Source organism: Castanea sativa, chromosome 9 (genome assembly GCF_040712315.1).
Source record: "Castanea sativa cultivar Marrone di Chiusa Pesio chromosome 9, ASM4071231v1".
NCBI classification, from domain to species: Eukaryota; Viridiplantae; Streptophyta; class Magnoliopsida; order Fagales; family Fagaceae; genus Castanea; species Castanea sativa.
In genome coordinates this window covers 2,217,098-2,235,442 of record NC_134021.1, presented here as the reverse complement: position 1 = coordinate 2,235,442, position 18,345 = coordinate 2,217,098, and the positions used below count along the sequence as shown (strand labels likewise).

The 18,345-nt window shown below is 34.5% G+C and overlaps 2 protein-coding genes across 4 annotated transcripts; both read right to left on the bottom strand.

Moving 5' to 3' along the window:
- Positions 1 to 5,900: 5,900 nt before the first annotated feature.
- On the bottom strand, positions 5,901 to 11,987 carry LOC142610370 (serine/threonine-protein kinase AFC1). Of its 3 annotated transcripts, XR_012839818.1 has the most exons (14): positions 11,484 to 11,987; positions 11,008 to 11,185; positions 10,499 to 10,525; positions 9,847 to 10,000; positions 9,717 to 9,765; positions 9,484 to 9,598; positions 9,161 to 9,252; positions 8,681 to 8,837; positions 8,530 to 8,594; positions 7,969 to 8,066; positions 7,769 to 7,874; positions 6,584 to 6,781; positions 6,314 to 6,394; positions 6,113 to 6,239 (listed from the first exon to the last, which is right to left on the bottom strand). XR_012839818.1 is itself a non-coding variant. In XM_075782174.1 (13 exons), exons 1-12 carry the CDS (start codon positions 11,589 to 11,591, stop codon positions 6,623 to 6,625), a joined length of 1,308 nt encoding a protein of 435 aa, XP_075638289.1. In that variant the 5' UTR covers positions 11,592 to 11,987; the 3' UTR covers positions 5,901 to 6,239; positions 6,584 to 6,622. The 3 variants fall into 3 exon arrangements, 2 of the variants coding, with proteins under 2 accessions (XP_075638289.1, XP_075638290.1); XM_075782174.1 differs by lacking the exon at positions 6,314 to 6,394 and having other exon boundaries at positions 5,901 to 6,239; XM_075782175.1 differs by lacking the exons at positions 6,314 to 6,394; positions 9,484 to 9,598; positions 9,717 to 9,765; ... (1 more) ...; positions 11,008 to 11,185; positions 11,484 to 11,987 and having other exon boundaries at positions 5,901 to 6,239.
- A 2,687-nt stretch (positions 11,988 to 14,674) lies between these two features.
- Positions 14,675 to 16,961, bottom strand: LOC142610122 (pentatricopeptide repeat-containing protein At5g42450, mitochondrial). Its single transcript, XM_075781846.1, has one exon. It carries the CDS (start codon positions 16,866 to 16,868, stop codon positions 15,270 to 15,272), a length of 1,599 nt encoding a protein of 532 aa, XP_075637961.1. The 5' UTR covers positions 16,869 to 16,961; the 3' UTR covers positions 14,675 to 15,269.
- Positions 16,962 to 18,345: the final 1,384 nt, after the last annotated feature.

The window sequence follows — 18,345 nt, the reverse complement described above, 5'->3', positions numbered from 1 at the left end:
CGGCTAAAAAAAAAAAAAAAATCTGAAACTCAAAACGTGCGTTTGGGAAGCACAAAACGCGCTTCCCAAACGCACACTAATATTACGAGGTGCGATTGATAAAACTTTGACGCAGGATGCAATATTATATCATTACAGTTGCACACTTTCAACTGGGGAAAAGTCGGGAGGAGAGAAGAAGTGACATTATATCGTACATGACTTTCAAAATCTAATCAATGTAGTATCAGCCAAAGCATTATTACCCGATCACTTTCTTGACATATATCTTCTGTGCAGCTTAAAATATTACTCCATTCAGATAAAATAATAGTTTTTCCTGCAATAGGTGCCAGAAATGATAATGACATGGTTTGCTTTTCATTCAAGGTTATATTATTGAGGCTGCCACATACATGAATAACTTGTAAGTTGTTTAATCGAATCAAACCCAATAAGTTAGGCACAAAAAATTTCACTTATTAGTAGATTAAAAAGGTAATGTAAATAATGAACCCAAGTGAGAATTGGAAACAACTTGTATACTCAACAGTAATAAAAAAAAAATTATGAAAATTGTTGTGTCTGTAACGTTACTTAATCGGATAAGACATTTATTACAAATAGTAACAGGTATGAAACCGGTAGCTGTGATGACAGCTTGTTGAACTTTCACAACCCTCAACCCTGTTACTAGTACTTAATTGGATGAATCTAATTTCGCATAGTATCAAAGGACTCTGATCATTCCTTCATTAAGCCCCTCAAGCACCGTATATTTTTTATGAAACCCTCAAGCACCATATATCACTTCATTTTTGTACCTAAAATATAGGACAGACATACTCTGGCCCAAGAGAGGCAAAGACACGTACACTTTTCATCAAAGTAGTTTTGTTTTTTTCTCATAAAAAAAGGTACTTTTGTTTGTTTTTATTTTTCTTTTGGTTTTGTGGTTCCAGGAATCCAAAGCCAAAAGATCTGGAAGAAGGGGATGAAGTATGAACTACTGGAGAGAGAGTGAATGACAAAAGCCATAATTGAGAGGTGCTGTACTGATTTCATTTTCATGTGAGAGAGTCTAGGCTATGTGGATGTCCCCCGCCCACAAAATCTGCATGAGTGAGTCAGTGACCCCAACACCATGTGAGACGACCGTTAAAGAGTCCAGAAAAGACGATCCAAAGTTTCCAGACTTGTTGCTGTCGAAGCCAATTAATTTGCTTTCTTTCGTACTTTTGTTATTTGCAAAGTTGAACATGTCCTTACAATACTCTTCAGCCTTAATTAATACAATGGTACTAATTGGTTGGAATCGACAGCAACAAGTCCAAGTCCGTAATGTTTCCTTATAGAGTCTTCAAACTTTCCAGACTGGTGTTGCACGTCAGTTACATAAATGGATCTTGGCAAGTACTTCAATTATATAAATGGATGAGTTTGATCATACATGCTGAAGAAAAACTAAGGGGCTATTTGGATTTTGATGCTTTCATCTTTCATCACCTAATTTTCATCACTCATCACTCAAAAATGGTGGGACCCATGGAAATGTAGCCTGTTTGGATTTGTTTTCAAATTTTGTTTCACTATTCAATTCTCACATTTTTGAGTAATGAGATACAAAAACTAAAAACAAGTTTTAGGTGTTTTTGAGTTATGGAAACTGAGTTATAATGGCATTTTTTTTTAATTCTGCTAAACTTAATGGTCTTACCCACATGTTAAGTCCCATTCGTGGTAGAGCAATAATGCCCAGCCAACGGCTACAACATTATTCATTCTCAGCCTCCATTGTTTTTTTTCCGAAAGGTGATATTGCTCTCTAAAATCTATTGCTTCAATGTATCTTTTTTTTTTCTTCTCTTTTTTCTTCCTTTCTTCACATCTATTGCTTATTCAGTTGAAACACCATCTTCCTTTAAATTCACCATGTCCTCGGTCACCATAACGTCCTTCCAAAGATTCACAAAACCCCAACACAAACCAAAAAAAAAAAAAAAAAAATCTCTCACCTGCATTGTGGCCACTCTAAAAGAAGAAGACATTGACAAAGAGAGAGAGTCAATTTTTTATTTATTAAAAAAAATCAATAGAGAAGAAGACATACTTGTGGAACAATGGTAGCATGGTCAAAGGGTGGGTTCCACGTTTTTAAGTTTTTAAAGTTGAAAACAGAACTGAGTTTTAGGTGCCAAACCGGGTTTTGGAAATATTTGGAGATTATTGAGTTATAGAAAATGAGTTATAGAGTGATGAGTGATGATATTTGAGTGATGAGTGAGTATTTTTTTCACCCAAACAACCCCTAAGGCTCCCTAAAGATAAAACAGATAAATTCATATTATTCACAACCATGTCTTGTGAATAATATTGCAAAAATGGGCAAGAATCATAACAAGGAAGATGTAAGATGTTATCTTTGTATGGATAGAAATTGCAAAAGACCAAGATCCGTTCTAGCCATGATTGTCAAAATTACGATATAGATGGTAGGATCGCACGATTTTATAATCTTACCTTATCAAAATGTTTATAATCGCACTAGAATCATAAAAATGGTAGGATCGTATGTAGGATTGTGTAGAATCGTATAAGATCGTATGAAATTCTACCGATCCTACCAAAACATCAGTTTTTAAGGTTTTTATTTTTTTTTATTTTTTATTTTTAAGGATAAATTTTTGATTTTGATGAAGCTTTAAGGGTTTTAATTTTTTTTATGTTGTGGTGGTATGGCTTTTTATCTTTATTTTTAATTTTTTATAAAATTATGTTAATCTAAGTAAATGTTTTCTAGTTTTTAGTTCACTTGTAATAAAAATGAAGGAATACTTCATCATTTTTAGATAAAGAATTTATATTAGTTTTGCTACATTTTAAGCTATAATGTTGTTAAATTTGTTTGATCAATATACTAATTTGTGTTATAATATTACTAAAATGTTTTTCTTATATATAATTTTATTAGTATGCTTGTATTTGTATATTGATTGATTTTTTTGAGTACGTTTTGTAATTGTTGCTGAGCAATATAACTTGAATAGTTGAGTGTGAAGTTGTATCTTGATTTCTTTTGCAGCTCTAATATACAAATAAACAATGTCGACATAGATGATAAAATGGTTGATGATGATTAGGACGGTGGTCATAAGAACCCTATAATGAGAATAATTAAATGTTCACTTCACCTTAATGTTAATCTTGCTTTTGGATTTTCGTATTTTAGTTAGCTAGTTTCCATTTGATAACTTATTTTGGATTTTTAACTTAGAACTTGGAAAATATTTCTATATTGTTGATAAATATTTTGGTATTTGGTTGTTAATTAAACATTTATTGAAATTTTTAGATACATTGAGTCAAAACGTAAATATATATATATATATTGTTAGTATAGAAGTAGCGATGTAAAACATGTAAATTACATTATATAATACAAATCTTTGTTTTTTTATGGATAAATTCACAATTTACCTAATTATTCAACATACAAAATCATTATTAATATGTTTTTTGCTTTAAATATGAAAACATGTAGGATCTTACGATCTACGATCCACGATTCCACCTACCTCTCATGATCCTATGTAAGAATCTGATTTTGACAACCTTGCTTATAGCAAAAGTCAACGTAACTTACCCAGCAGTGGAAAAAGCATTGGAGCTGGGACATAAATTTGTAATATTGGAAGAAGATGCTCTTAATGTAATGATGTAATCCAATCAATTCATAACTCAACAACTCCTCACTGTTTCATAGATACATCACTGCAATAGTGATTTTGAACTCCTTTATTGATAGGTCTATAAACGTTCCTTTGTAAGGGTGAGAGCATCAACAGCGGAATGGGCAAATGGCAAATGGCAAATGTAAGCCCATTTTACCATTCGAGTCCAAAAGACCCACTCCATTAGCTGTTGAATAATGTAAATATTGCACACAAAAAAAAAAAAATACAATTGTGCTACAGTGCGGTTTTAAATGTAGAACCGCACTGTAGCTCAGATTGTATAAATTTTAATATATTTTATTCCCTCTATATAAATTTATTCTTCTCTCTCTTTCTCTCTCCATTTTCCATCTCTTCTCTTTCCCTTGTTATTGTTCTGCCTTCTCTACTCCTCAAACCAGAAACACCATTTTCTTAAACCCAAAACCCCGTGTGGTGGTGGTAGCGGCAGAGGTAGGCGTGGCATAAAAGTTCCGTTGATGTGGCGGTGGTGACGGCGTGGGTTTGGGTCGGTGGTGTTGGGGGATGGTGGATTTCAGTTATGGGTGGGTTTCCGTCATAAGTGGGTTTCTCTCTGTAGTTGTTGTCGTGAGTGTGTTTTAGTCATGGGTCGATTTTGGTTGTGGGTTGGTGGATTTTAGTATTGGGTTTGCTGCCATGGGTAATGGGTTTGCTGATCGGCACGGTGGAATGGCAAGGTGGAGATCAACGTGATGGGTTTCAATATTGGTGAGATTAGCGATGGTGGGTTTCTAGATCGGCAAGATCGGCAGTGGTGGGTTTTTGGGTTTCAATATTGTGTTGTCTCTTGGTGATTATGTGGTGGTTGTTTCTTGTGGATGTGGTTGTTATTAGAGGCTTCTGTGTTTTTTTTTTTTTTTTTTCTCTGTGGTGGCTTCTTCTTGTGGTTGTGGTTGTGGTTGTAGTTAGGGGTGGGTTTGGTGGTTGGGATTGTGGGTTTGCTCAGATTACTGATGGGTTTGGTGGAGATCAATGTGGGTGGTGATGGTGTGGTGGTGGCATGGTGGTAGGTGGTTGAGAGAGAGAAACAGAGATTAGAGAGAGAAGTGAGAATTATTTTTATATTATTTTAATTTGTAGTATGGTAAAATAAAAGTTGGAATGCCGAGTGAATTGTATAATGATATTATATAATTGATAAAATAACTTTTAAGATGGTAAAATAGAATAGAATGGTATAAACCATTGTGGATGCTCTAAGGGAAACATTCCTATATCCTTCGTCCCTATTTTTTCCTGGGGCCCAAGGAGTCTGTTGGAACTTGGAACTGGCTCTCCTCTTATGCAGTTTCTTTTCTCTTGTTAATTATAAAGTATTATTCAAGAAAAAAAATTATTCTTTTTTTTTTTTGTCTTACAACAAGCAATACTCAACCATATCAAGTCAGTCAAGCAATAACTTTCAAGGATGTAGACATGATGTTTGATTTAAAAATTAGGAACATGTCTGGAATTTTCTTGCTCCAACCTATTATGTGGCAATTGAAGACCATCCATGTGTAGCTTTAGTCACATAACTTTTTTAATGAGTCATGGGACTTGATTAAATAATATATATAGATAGTCTTATAATTTGCCGAGTAATGAGTTGAAAAAGATAGTTTCAAACATGTTTGGAGCCAAAATTCGTCCTAAAAATTATTGTTTTTAATGGACAATGATTAGCTCCAAACCAATTTGGAGAAATCTCCTCCAACCCATTATGTGGTGATTTATAAGACTATCTATGCATATTATTTAAACAAGTCACAATACTCATTATAAAAATCATGAGACAAAAACTACACATGCAATCTCTTTGATTATCACACATTGGATTGGAGGAAGAAGATATTCGAGCCAATTTTTTTTTTTTTTTTTGCTTTCAACCACCTACAACTAATGAGGCTTTTGCATGGTACCAATTAAGTTGAGAAATTATTATTTCACACTCAATATGTATTCCATACAAAATATCCACACTTTCATATTAGATATCCACATTTTGCATGACCATCCACATTTAATACATGATGTGTACTAACAATGTAAAAAGGGAGAGTGTGATACAATCAAACCCTTATTAAGTTATAGTTCAACCCACCTGACTTTGTCTAGTTGGAAGAATGAAAAGTGAGAAGATGGAAATTATTTTAGCTTTCCACAATGTGTGTTTGGCACAAAACATAAAAAAGTGAAATGATGATAAATAAATATATATTTCCTTTATTTGGTTGAGAAAAATAATGAAAGCATAGAAAAGGTAGTTTATTTGAATATTCTATTATGTCCCTATCACATAAGAGGTGGAAAATCCCTCCATTTTCTTTGCCCTTTCATTTTCTCTCATCAACCAAACAAGAGAGATGCATATGCGGCCTCCCACCCTTTTTCAAAAGGAACTAGGGGATACTCTCAAAGGTAAAGGAGAATAGCGTTTACTTAGCTGATTCATTCAACATTGATAATATGAAATGAAGCCTCTCCTCTGCAGAGCCATTCCTGGTCGTCGATCCACATTCAATTCTGCTAAACAAGAAACATTATTAACCAACCAGGCTTCCTCTCTAAATCGAATTAAATCATTGCAAGTTGTTCACCTATTTCAGATTTAGTACTGATGATACACTAAACACCACACAAAAGTAATCCAACAGCAAACTGATGAACTTTCTATTCTCCTAATTAGCACAACAAAGAAACCTGAGCTTTTGATGGAAAGGTCAATTGGGATCACCATACAAAAAAGAAACCAGTAAAACAAACTAATGGGCATACAAGGGAAAGAGAAGACACTTAAAATTATACTGTAATGATTGTATAATGACCATACAATCAAAACAACACAAGTATTGTCAGTCAAGACATACATGGCTCATGCTCAACTTGACATGGATGAGGACTTCCAATTACAAGGGGTATGCACATCTTCTTGGATCTCTAGTAAAGAAGGGATGTCCAAGTGCTTCTCTTGCCTTCAGACGATCTGCTGGGTCATATCGTAGGAGCCCTTGCAAGAGATCAATCAAATCGCCAGCAGAGTGATCAACATGCTGCATTATTAGGTTCTGCAACAGAGAATTCAATGTTCATTTGATTACACATGGAAGACAGTATATAATTAAAAAAGGTTCAAAGAAATCTTCCATATCCAAGTTTTTTCAAGTTATAACATGGCAGCAAACTAAGCTAGTATTATTTCTCTAGGTATTTCAGGAAAGCATTGTAGCAATTGTTTTTATAACAGAACCAAATCCATTAATTTTTTTAATAATTATTTATTTAGTTATCTATGAGGACAGAAATTAATAGAAGATAAAATACAATATTGGATCAAATTGGCGGAAACAGTGTGAAAATGAAGTTCCAGAAAATTTTCTGTATCAGCAGCTCAATTTCAAGATGTAATGAGAATTGATGTTTTGCGATCCTACAGATTACAAACTAGTTTAGCACAGTTGCAAGTGTTTTGACATGTCAGAACCTAATCAATTGACTTTTTTTTTTTTTTTTATCATTTTTTATTTATTAGCCTTTGCAGGAAAAAAAGAAAAGAAAAAAAAAAGAAAAATTAAATAAATATTGGATACAAATTGGCATAACTGGGGTGAAAATACAGAAAATTCTCTAATAGATAATTCAGTAAGTCCATTTCAAGATGGTATGAGACTTATGTTTTGAGATCCTACAAATTACAAACTAGTTTGTATTTTTTTGATAAGTTACAAACTAGTTAGTATGGTTCAGATAAAGACAACAATTGGTGAATGCATGCTTATATTATATAGCAACTGAAAATCTCAGCCTTTTTACAGAGAAAAGCTGGGTAGAGTAACCAACTAGTCAGAATTTAGCAAGGTCTGTGCAGGTACATCAACCTAAGAAGGGTTATTGAGGATCACTTGGTTATGCAAGACTCCTAGTAAGCATTACTGTACTCTTACATCTTATAAACCCCTCTGAAGAAAAACATCAAAGTAAAAGATAAATATAATGGACACATCTGGTCCAAATTTATATAAACAATTCTGAAGCTGCAAATTCTGAATGATTACCGGCAGGCGGGGCAATTTCCAAACTGCCCTCATGCTTTCCCTTGATGTTGCACCATCAGGCCAATCTAATCGTGCACCACTCCTGAAATATTTCTCAGAACGACGGCTACATGAAGACAGGGACAAGTACAAAACATAAGAGCTCCACCCACATAGTAAACCGAGAAACATTGCAGAAAGAACAATATAGTCACTCTTACTCAGCTCTCAGCACCATATGTTGGGGTATTGGCCCCAAAACCCTCTCCATCATGGCAAGATGTTCCAAGTTTTCATGTGTTTGAAAAAGTGCCTCTCCCTGCTCATAAATGATAGAGGGATTTAAAAGGTTACATGCATCCAAACACTATAGCCCAATCAAGATGCAGTCAAAATTCCTATAATTAAAACACCCTAAAACCAAATATAAATATTAAATTAGCTTCAGGTATATTAATAAAAGCAATAGCTCCAAAGTCAATCTTCACCATTAACATTATTTCATAAAATTCAATGAGCATATCTTTGCAATGAATGTTCTAGACAATAATTAGATGCCCCTGGCATTCACATTACATGAAAGACGACAATGGAAAATTTCAGTAGGGGAAGAAGAGTTTCAAGTGTGCCTCATATCATAAAAGGTCAGTTTCCACATTAAACTTTCCAAATGAATCACCGAAAACAACACTCAGTAGAATGTGTGACTGTTAAATTTATCAACATAGTCAATTTGACTATACTGTAAATGAACGGGAACCTATACAGAGAAGGGTACTTACAGAGCAAAGTTCAACAAGTATGCAACCCACACTCCATAAATCACAAGGATAGTTCCATCCAAGACCTGCAGATATTGCCCACAGCGAAAATTATCTAGAAGCAATGAAGCAAAACACTGACTGCAGTAGTGTTATAGGGAATAATATTTACCCAATATAACCTCTGGTGCACGATAATGACGAGTTGACACTACATAACTGTGATCCTGATGTTCAAATGTAGTACTTCCAAAGTCAATGAGTTTAATGGTGCTTGACTTGGGAAGATTCTTGAAATACGAACCATCTTTTGTTGACCGTGATAGAAACTTAATTGCAGTCATTGGAAACAAAAGAAATATCAGGCTTTGAATTCAACCAATAATCAGGCTCAAAAGCACAAAATTCACCCATGTCTTCCAATCAAAATAAGACATGAGATGACATAGTACCTCTTAACAAAATCTGTGTTTTAAAAACAGATTTCATATAATAATTGTATAGTTGTCTTGTTATCTAATATTGTATAATAATTGTATCATCAGGTCAAATAAGGTATTTATTTAGTTAACAGCCTTCCTCTGATCAGACATTCAAATTCAAAATTGAAAATGATAAGCCTAGACAAAGAACAAGTTTAATCAAACAATACCTTATAATCTGGCACTTTGACATACTCAGAGGACACAAGAAGAATGTTTTCTGGCTTCAAATCAGTGTGAATCAGGCGTAATTCATGCATAACTACAACATAAACAAGTAAAATGAGTCAACAAATGAAAATAGTTATCTTCTAAATCATCAATTCCTCACTTGTCCCAAAAAAAAACAAAAAAAAATTGGGTTTGAAAATGGAGAAATCTTTTTAAAATGGAAATGAAGTAAATAGATGCCCAAATCTCAGTATCATTTTAAATATATTTGAGCATCAAGTAGAATGAATCAGATAAAATGGTGCAAGAATTGCCCACACACATGCTACAGACTCCAAAAGTTGTCTGCCCAGCTCCCGAACAAGATCAATGGGAAATGAACGGTAGCTGTTTTTGCGAAGAAAATCGTATAAGCTTGGTCCAAGCTTCTCAAATACCTGTTGAAACCATTTAAATTCATCCGCAAGTTCTTTTAACTCACAGAATATTCAGGCATGAAGGAACATACATTGCCCCTTCAAATTAATCAAATCAGAAGTACCAATAAATACTTACAATACAAATATGATTACGATAGTCAAACCAATTCCGTATTTGCACACAACTGCAAAGAATGAAACCACTTATACCAAAATCACTTTGAAGTACTACAGCCAATATGGGAAAAAGAGAACAACATCCTTACCGGGTGCCACCAACATCGTGTCTAGCGAGCCTCTGTAAGACATCAATTTCAATCATAGCTGCTTCTCGATACTTGTGTATGGAACGGACAACTTTGATAGCCACAACTTCTTTCTTTTCATTATCAACGCATTCCAAGACTTGCCCAAATGTCCCTACATAAGTTCCGGGTAAAAGATCACAGAGATGATTATAAACATCACTGAACATTAAGATTAATATTTAATAGCTCCCATATGTTTCATGGGGGTAATATGGATAGAAAGGAACAATCATACTTTCACTGATGTGGAGGTCTCAGTGATGTAGATGAAAAGTGAAAACTTTGTTCGAGAGATTGTTGTTTGAATGGTCTAGGATTCTTGGAGCAATTGATATGTGTTCAATGGTAGAATTCCTACACACCCTCTCTTTTCAAATGAATTTCTTTCATATTTGTTAGTTTTTAGGAGAATTTGTGTACACACCCCGTGTACATGAAATATCTACTCATTTTGTTACTTAAAAATAAATTTTTTTAAACAAAAGGACAAAAGAAATAGGTAACATTTACAAATTTCCATAAAAAGTGGAAATCACTTCATAAAAGACTAACGAAATGCAAAACATACAAAAGATTTAATGACAAATGAAAATTTTATCAAACTACTAACCTTCACCCATTTTGCCAATAATCCTGTCTGCAATTAAAATGAGAAAAGGTCAGTCACTGGTGTGCAAGTTATGGGCAGCACTCAAGAATCAGAATGAGAAAAAGACACACAAGTCAATCCATGAAATACACAATGGCATAAATACACAGTGGAAATCACTTCAGAAGGATTATACATATTTTACAAACTTGAAAAACAGATTGTCAAGGTTTTAGTCATTACACAACAAATGGAGATCCAAACTCTTTTAACACAGATCCAAGTTAGAAGCAGGAAGCCCACATTACAAGAGTTTCCACAAATTTTCCACACGACTTATCAAAAAACCATTTCCCCAAATGAAAAACACGAAAGCTCCTTAAGCAGCATACTATAGTGCTATCATCACAACTCAGCAACTTAACTTAACACATTCAACCACAAGCAAAAAAAAAACACACATTGCAATATATTCCAATCCTATATATTGAAAAAAGCCGCGATTTTTACAATTACAGTGAACAACTCACATCGAGGGGTTAAAGTTTCTCCAACAACAAAAACATAATGACCATCTTTATCGTCCGGTCTCCAAGGAGGGGAGCCATTTGGAGGCACTCCCCTGTAAAACATAGATGAAGTGTACCCATAATTAGGCGTTGCCACCGCTCCCCCAAACTCCTGCCCACAGTACATCCCTGGAATTACCTGCATTACCAAAATAACAACAATAGCTTAAATAAATTAACATCGATAATTCGTGTAAATAAGTAACCAAAATCGCAATTCTGCAATTTGCAGACAGATATATATATAGTATAAAATAAATAAATAAACCAAAATTTTCACAGCAGACATATCGTTTGAAAAATTAGGCAAATTTTTCATAAGCTAATAGAAGATAATATCAAAAAAAAAAAAAATTGAAACTTCAATGAATAAAACCAATTTTTTCCATAGAATTATTCAAGGATCGCAAAAATGCATACAGAAATACAAATATTACCTTGGGAGGAGGAAGAGGAGGAGGCATATCCCAAGTCAAACGCGGTCTCTTCCTTGGGCGCTTATCCATGTTCTTGTGCGGAAACTCTATGATCCTCTGAGTCTCCATTTTCTCTTTCTTCTTCTCCAATTTCGTTCTTTTTTGCGACGATGACGACACGATTATTTCTCTGAGATTTGGATCCTCAGAATTTTCACAGATTCTTCGAGCTGATCCAGAATCAAATCAAACTAAACAAATCCAATCCACAACACGAATTTTTTTTTTTTTGAAAGATTCGAAATCTAGAAAGAAACCCTAGTTTTCGACGCGGGTTTGGAAGAATTTTCTTCTAGTTTTCTTGGTTCGTCAAAATTCGAAGAAGTAGACTGAGCAGATCTGGAGATTAACCAGAAGCGAAGAAGCTAAACTCGAATCAATGGTGCGTTTCTAACCATGGTTTGGGAGAAAGAGAGCTGGGCCCCGAGAGCTTGATTATTTCGGGGACCACTGTTTCTCTATCTCTCGATTGTCCCTTTGAGGACCACAGTGTTTTCTCTCTGAACCTTTCATGGGCCCACAGTTTTGGGCCGCTGTCAAGGCCCATTATCATTTTCTGGACAAACAATTGATTATTTTTGTAATTTTTTTTGATTGGTTGGTTGGTTGACTTGGTTCTTAGTTGTAAAGTTGTATTGAGAAAAAAACATCATAATTGAAATTCAAATGTATCTAAAAAAAAAATTAATAAAAATAAATTCCAGACAGGCAAATGTTAAGTTGGTCTCAATTCTATAAAAAAAAATAGGTTTGACGATTATTTCGCTCAACTGATAAAAATTTTTATTGTTGAATAAAACAATTGAGAACAAATCCCGTCTGTTTTGTTAGAATTTGAGTGAGTAATTGATTTAGGATTTCAGAGGCTAACATATTAATGAATAATAATACAAAAACAGATGAAGAACTGCCTAATAACTTCCTAACAGCTAACATAATAGAATTAACTACAAGTCCTACTAATACATTTTAGTAATTGACAGATTGTGTACACAAATACTAAGCAATTACACAAAACTACTTGTAGCTTTACAGGTGGAATATGGAACTGCAAGTAGTATAGCAGCTTCAGCATGTAGACAGCAAACTTCTATCTTGAATCTAGCTTTTACTCCTCTTGGTCTACCTTTAATGTACTCCAAAATCAATTGGTATCTTGCATCATGATAAAGAGCAATTATCATGAAGGATGTGATAAGCACAATTGCGATGATATAAGATGGTTAGAACGGTCCTTGAAGATAAGGAATTCAAACTCAAAAATGTCTAAGAACCTCGAGTTGAGAGATGGAACTGCAATTACATTGACTTCAGATAAACTATCTGCACTTTTTTTTTTTTTTAGAATGCGTTCTCTGTTAAGGGAGCACCGAGCACTAGATTTATATTTTTCTTGTGAGTTTGAAATTGCAAATGTTGTCAGCATGCCATAGATAGTAAATTTGTTAGGAACCCCAAATTATATCATATGCCTTGTAATCTCCTAATAATTGTTGTATTCCCTTTAGTTAGTTAGTTGAGATAAGGATATGTTAGTTGGAAATTTGAGTACATGTAACTCATTTAACACATGGCTTAATTCTTAGAGTACATGTTGAATTAATTAGCCAATTATCTTAAGCCACGTGAGCCAATAAGATTAGAGTTAGTCTCTTATGAGTACATGATTGTAATTTCAACATTAAATATTGAAGAATAAACCAATTATTTGCTTAGTGTATTTCCTCTCTCTTAATTAGTGGCAGAGCCAAGAATTTATCTTTGGGAGGGCCAAGTATAAAATGAGATCACAAATTTTCATATATATATATATATATATATTATGTATAATGAGAAGCATTACGTCTATAACATTTTCAAAATAAATATTAATTGACAATATTGTAAAAGTATAGTGAAATATTGTGAACATAGCATTTTTCTATGTACAATAGTCTAAAATAGAATTATAAATAAGATACTACAGTCATTGAAAGAATATAACCCAATAAGTGAATAACCAATCATATATTTTTGTCAAATTAATAATAATGTATTATATTTATATGCTATATAATATATTATATTTATCATTCATCAAAATAGTATAGTTTTAATTTATTAAAAAATAAAGAACACGAGAACTAGAGAAGGAAAGCCACATACCTGAGAGTCTAAATCTTTTATCCCACTTTTCCTGCTACAGTGTATACTCCATAAATAGAAATATGTCACATGTCCATCTATTTTTATTAAATACTAAATTTATGTCTTCTATTATTTTAATTTCCTAAAATAAAAGGCACAATTTTCTAATAGAATGCATAAATTTAGCATTTAATGAAATAGATGGACATTTGGCATGTTTTTATTTGTGGAGTATACAATGGAACAGGAAGCATGTGACAGAGGATTTGGACTCTATACTTGTGGACTTGGGAAAGAAATGGGATCAGTGTTTGTTTTTTTTTTCTTTTGGAGTGTAATGTTTTTAAACCATATACACGTGGTGATCTCTTGGAATTAGAGGAAATATTAAAATATTTTTGGACTTAAAAGTTTGTAAAGTAGAAAAGGATTCAAAAAACAAGTCAGACCAAACGAGACCCAGACACAAAACTAGACAAGAATCAGTCAAGCTCATAAGAACGGTCCTATAAATTCATAATAATTTTGGGGGGCTAGGGCCCCTTCAGTCTCAACATGGCTCTGCTATTATTCTTAATATTTCTCTATGGAAGGTGACTTCTTTGAATTATATCAATTCTCCTATAATTTTCATACATTCCCCTACAATTTCCCATTAGGAGGTTCCTAACAAAATTGGTAATGTAGTTTTCCACAAGCCTGCTTAAGAAATAAATGAGATGCTGATAAAGTTGGAACTTCCTGTGAGATCATACTAATGAACCAAGTTCTTGCATTTATATTTAATTGTTGCTATTTATTTATTTTGATGATTCTTTGCTTATGTGCATAAAAAACTTACCGTTCCACCTTTGCCCCCTTTAAAATACCATACTGACTGACAGCAAATATTATTACTTGGTAAATGGTATCAATGTCATGATTGCTGCATATAAGATCAAATACAAGAATGCTTTCAATGAAGTCGCACAACAGTAACAAAGGCAAATTTCAACTTTCAAGAGTTGCATTACTCCTATAAAAAAAAATAGTTACATATCCAAATGGATCTTGTTATAACCAATTTCTGGTTCAGCGAATGAGATTCTGTTTCCTATTACAGGAAAAAAATGCCACATACTAAAAACTCCGTAGTACAATTTTTATAACATATTAAATAAACACAGTCACTAGGATAGATTACTTTCTTGAGAGATCGTCAGTTTTGCAGATCCCCCCAAAACCATGGTAGCCCTGATTGAGTTTCTGGTTTTGGTTGTTCAATACTATGTTGCCAGTGCTGCTACCAGTAGTGGTTCTTGGAATGCTAGATACAGCCTGCAAGGAAAGCTCTACTTATTTCTCGCTAACCACTTTAGGAACTTTAGAGAAGTTAATTATATATTTGAATAAGTTGGCAGTAGGAGCTTTCTTGACCATAACAAAATGAGCATATATTCACATTCACTTTTAGTCATTAGACTTGTTAAATGACTTAATGTAATCTAAAAAATACAGGTGGATGATCAACTGAATTGTCATGTAATAGGTTGGAGAAATCTCCTTCAAACTGCTTTGGAAGGTCCTCTCAGATTTACAACTCCAACTTATAAAGCATAGCCACTCTAAATTATTTCAAAGCTAATTCAACACATCTTGGATAAAATTGGAAGCTTTAACCTCTCTTAAATGCTCAATACAAAACCTCAAGACCATATAAATTTCATCCTTTTGTTGATGTCTTCTGTCCATAGTTACAAAGACATGAACTTTGCTTTTGATTTCAATCCAACTGCTACCCGGAATCCTCTTCATGCCCTTCTCTTTCATTTCTCTTCTTATTGTTGACACACTCTGCCATCTACCAGCTGCAGAATGTGCATTTGATAGCATTACATAAGATGCCACATCTTCAGGATCCAAAGTGAGGATTTTTCGTGCTGTGAACTCCCCCAATTCCATATTTGAGTGAATCTGGCAGCCCCCAAGCAATGCTTTCCAAAACCCAATTCCAGGATCAAATGGCAATTCACAAAGAAACTCCTCAGCTTGTCTGAAGCTTCCAGAGCGGGAGAGTAAGTCAACCATACAAGCATAGTGCTCAGGCTTTAGCATACTAGGGTCTTCAAGTCTTGCTTGATTGAAATATGAGTAACCCTCATCAACAAGGCCAGCATGATTACAAGCCCATAATAGGCCAAGAAGTGTAACACTATTAGGTTTACAGCCTACATCCCGCATCCTTTTAAAGAAGTTCACGGCTTCCTCTCCTCTACCATTCTGTGCATAACCACATATCACAGCATTCCAAGAAACAATATTTCTTTCAGAAAGTTTATTGAATACCAAGAGACTATCTTCCATGGATCCACATTTTGCATAAAAGCTAATAAGAGAGTTGCCAACAAACACATCAATTTTATCCAAGAACTTAACAGCACAAGCATGAAAACTTCTGCCCATTCCTAGTGCTGCTATATTGGCAGCTGCACTGATAGCACAAGGAAAAGTAGATTGATTAGGCATCAACCCTTCTCTAAGCATCTCTATTAAAAGATTGACAGCCTCTTCATTGTGGCCTATTTGGCTACACCCACCAATCATAGCATTCCACGAAACAACATTTCTCACTGGCATCTCTCTGAAAACCCGAAAAGCATCTTCAGTCCTCTTCTTTTTCAGGTAGCCACCCATCAAAGTTGTGTAAGATACCACATTCGGCTCACGGGTATCTTCAAAAGTACTTTGAGCCTCCTCGATGGTACTCAGCTTGACATAAAAATCTAAAAGTGCACTACCAACATAGACATTTGAGTGAAGGCCAATCTTTGTTGCGCAAGCATGAAGTTGCTTGCCTATATTAAAGCTTCCTAGTGCAGTTGATGAGTGAATTACCGTGCCAAATGTGAATTCATTGGGTCTAACATTTGACACAAGCATCCTAGAGAAGAGATAGATGGCCTCTTCATACCGGTGCTGGCGAACAAAGCGGCCAATTATGGCCGTGGCAGATACTACGCTCAAGTCAGACACTTCGTCAAACAGCTTACGAGCATCCAAGAATGCGGTTGATTCAGAGTGATATAGTATGGCTTTGCTCGATTGAACAGCTGAGGAACCTAATTTAAAGGCTTGGGCATGATGAGTTTTATTGGTTTCAATGAGATGGCAAAAAGCTAAACTCTGGGTTTTTTTCCATATGGGTTGAGAGATGGAGAATCTATAAATTATGGGTTTCATTTGCTGACTTTTGGCCGGCTATTTGAATTCCGTGGGCTCAGTAAACCCACATACCGGGCTGCTTTGCATGATCAGTGGACTCGGGAAAACATTTTTAAACTTAGTGGTGATGGTAAGACCAATGGCTAGAGTACTAATGTTTAGAAGAGACGGCGCAAATAATGTTGCCTATTTGATCTTCGTAAACAAAGAGTAATGTTAGGATCACAATTTTTGTCATAACTTGCACATATGGCAAGTCGTGAGTGATGAAGTTGTAGTCTCATTACTTTTACTCCATCACTTGTAACTTGCCACCTAAGCAAATTGTGACAAAAGTCGTGGTAAAAGTTGTGGCCTTGACATTTTTCAAGAAGAAAAATAAGTTATTGACTATTGATTTGAAATAGCCCCATGAAATTGTTGACCAATATATGTTCATTTTGAGCTCTCAAAAATTAAAATATCTAGTTGTGAGTTGTTTTATTTGTTGTCAATATTTAGTTACAATATCTTAGGTGCAACACATTAAGTTCTTCAATTAAATTCAAACACATAGATGTATTGATCAATTCGATACAAATGGTGTCGTCTTTTACAAGGACAAATACACGTATTTGAATTTAATTTGAGAACCCAATATGCTGCACATATTGTACCCTAACAAATAATGAGTTTTTAGAGTCCAATGCTGGAATGAGGTATGGAGCTGGGAGTAGAGGCATCTGTAGTGATGCTTGACAAACAAGCCACCGTCCATGTAACATTTTTTTGCATAAAAAAAAATGGCACAATTGATTCAGTAACATTACATAAGTGATAAGTCATTGTAGTCACAACTCAAAAGGGAGAAATGTCAAGCTGCTTTTACTAATAGACAATATCATTGGATCCAACATCATGAAATAATAATGTGCAGGAACCAAGTCCATCAGTTAAGCAAAGTAGCCATTGAAGACCAAGACTAAAAATAAAATTGGTCTAAATCAAATATTTTTGCAGAAGAAAGTAAGTCATTAATCACAGAGCATCACAGAGCAGCCTTCTTCGTTTTCCTATTGGGGGTCGATAGTGCAATTTATCTGAATCAAGACAGAGATGTCTATTATTATCATTTAGGCTGCTGTTCATGCCTGAGAGAGAACTGCGTGGAATATGCGAAATTGATGCAGAAGTTATGCGAGTATATCCATGAGAATTCACAAGGTGTGGAGAACTTTGAATTATGCAATCATTTTTTTGAATGGGATTGGATGGAACTTGCAAGTCAGGCAAAGGTGGAGGATTTCGCCACTGAGGAAGAGGCGGAAGAAGAATTGTCTGAAGCAAAGGTCCTGCTTCTAATACAGTCTGCAGGAGCTTTCCTTTTTGAGGAAGAGGTTTCCCTCTAACAAGAGAATCAATCATAACTGAAGCACGATCAAATATTGCATTTTCTGAAGAAACTAGACTCGGCTGAAAAGACCCGGAACAATCCTGAACAAATGGCTGTTTATGG

What these genes read in the sequence shown, in the direction of transcription:
- LOC142610370 (XM_075782174.1), bottom strand. Translation starts at nt 11,591, where the DNA reads ATGGAGACTCAGAGGATCATAGAGTTTCCGCACAAGAACATGGATAAG. An exon ending in AGAAACTTTAACCCCTCGAT is followed by an intron (nt 10,526 to 11,007) that starts GTGAGTTGTTCA and finishes TTTTAATTGCAG; the next exon opens with ACAGGATTATTGGCAAAATG. An exon ending in TACTTGTTGAACTTTGCTCT is followed by an intron (nt 8,067 to 8,529) that starts GTAAGTACCCTT and finishes ATTTATGAGCAG; the next exon opens with GGAGAGGCACTTTTTCAAAC.
- LOC142610122 (XM_075781846.1), bottom strand. Translation starts at nt 16,868, where the DNA reads ATGAAACCCATAATTTATAGATTCTCCATCTCTCAACCCATATGGAAA.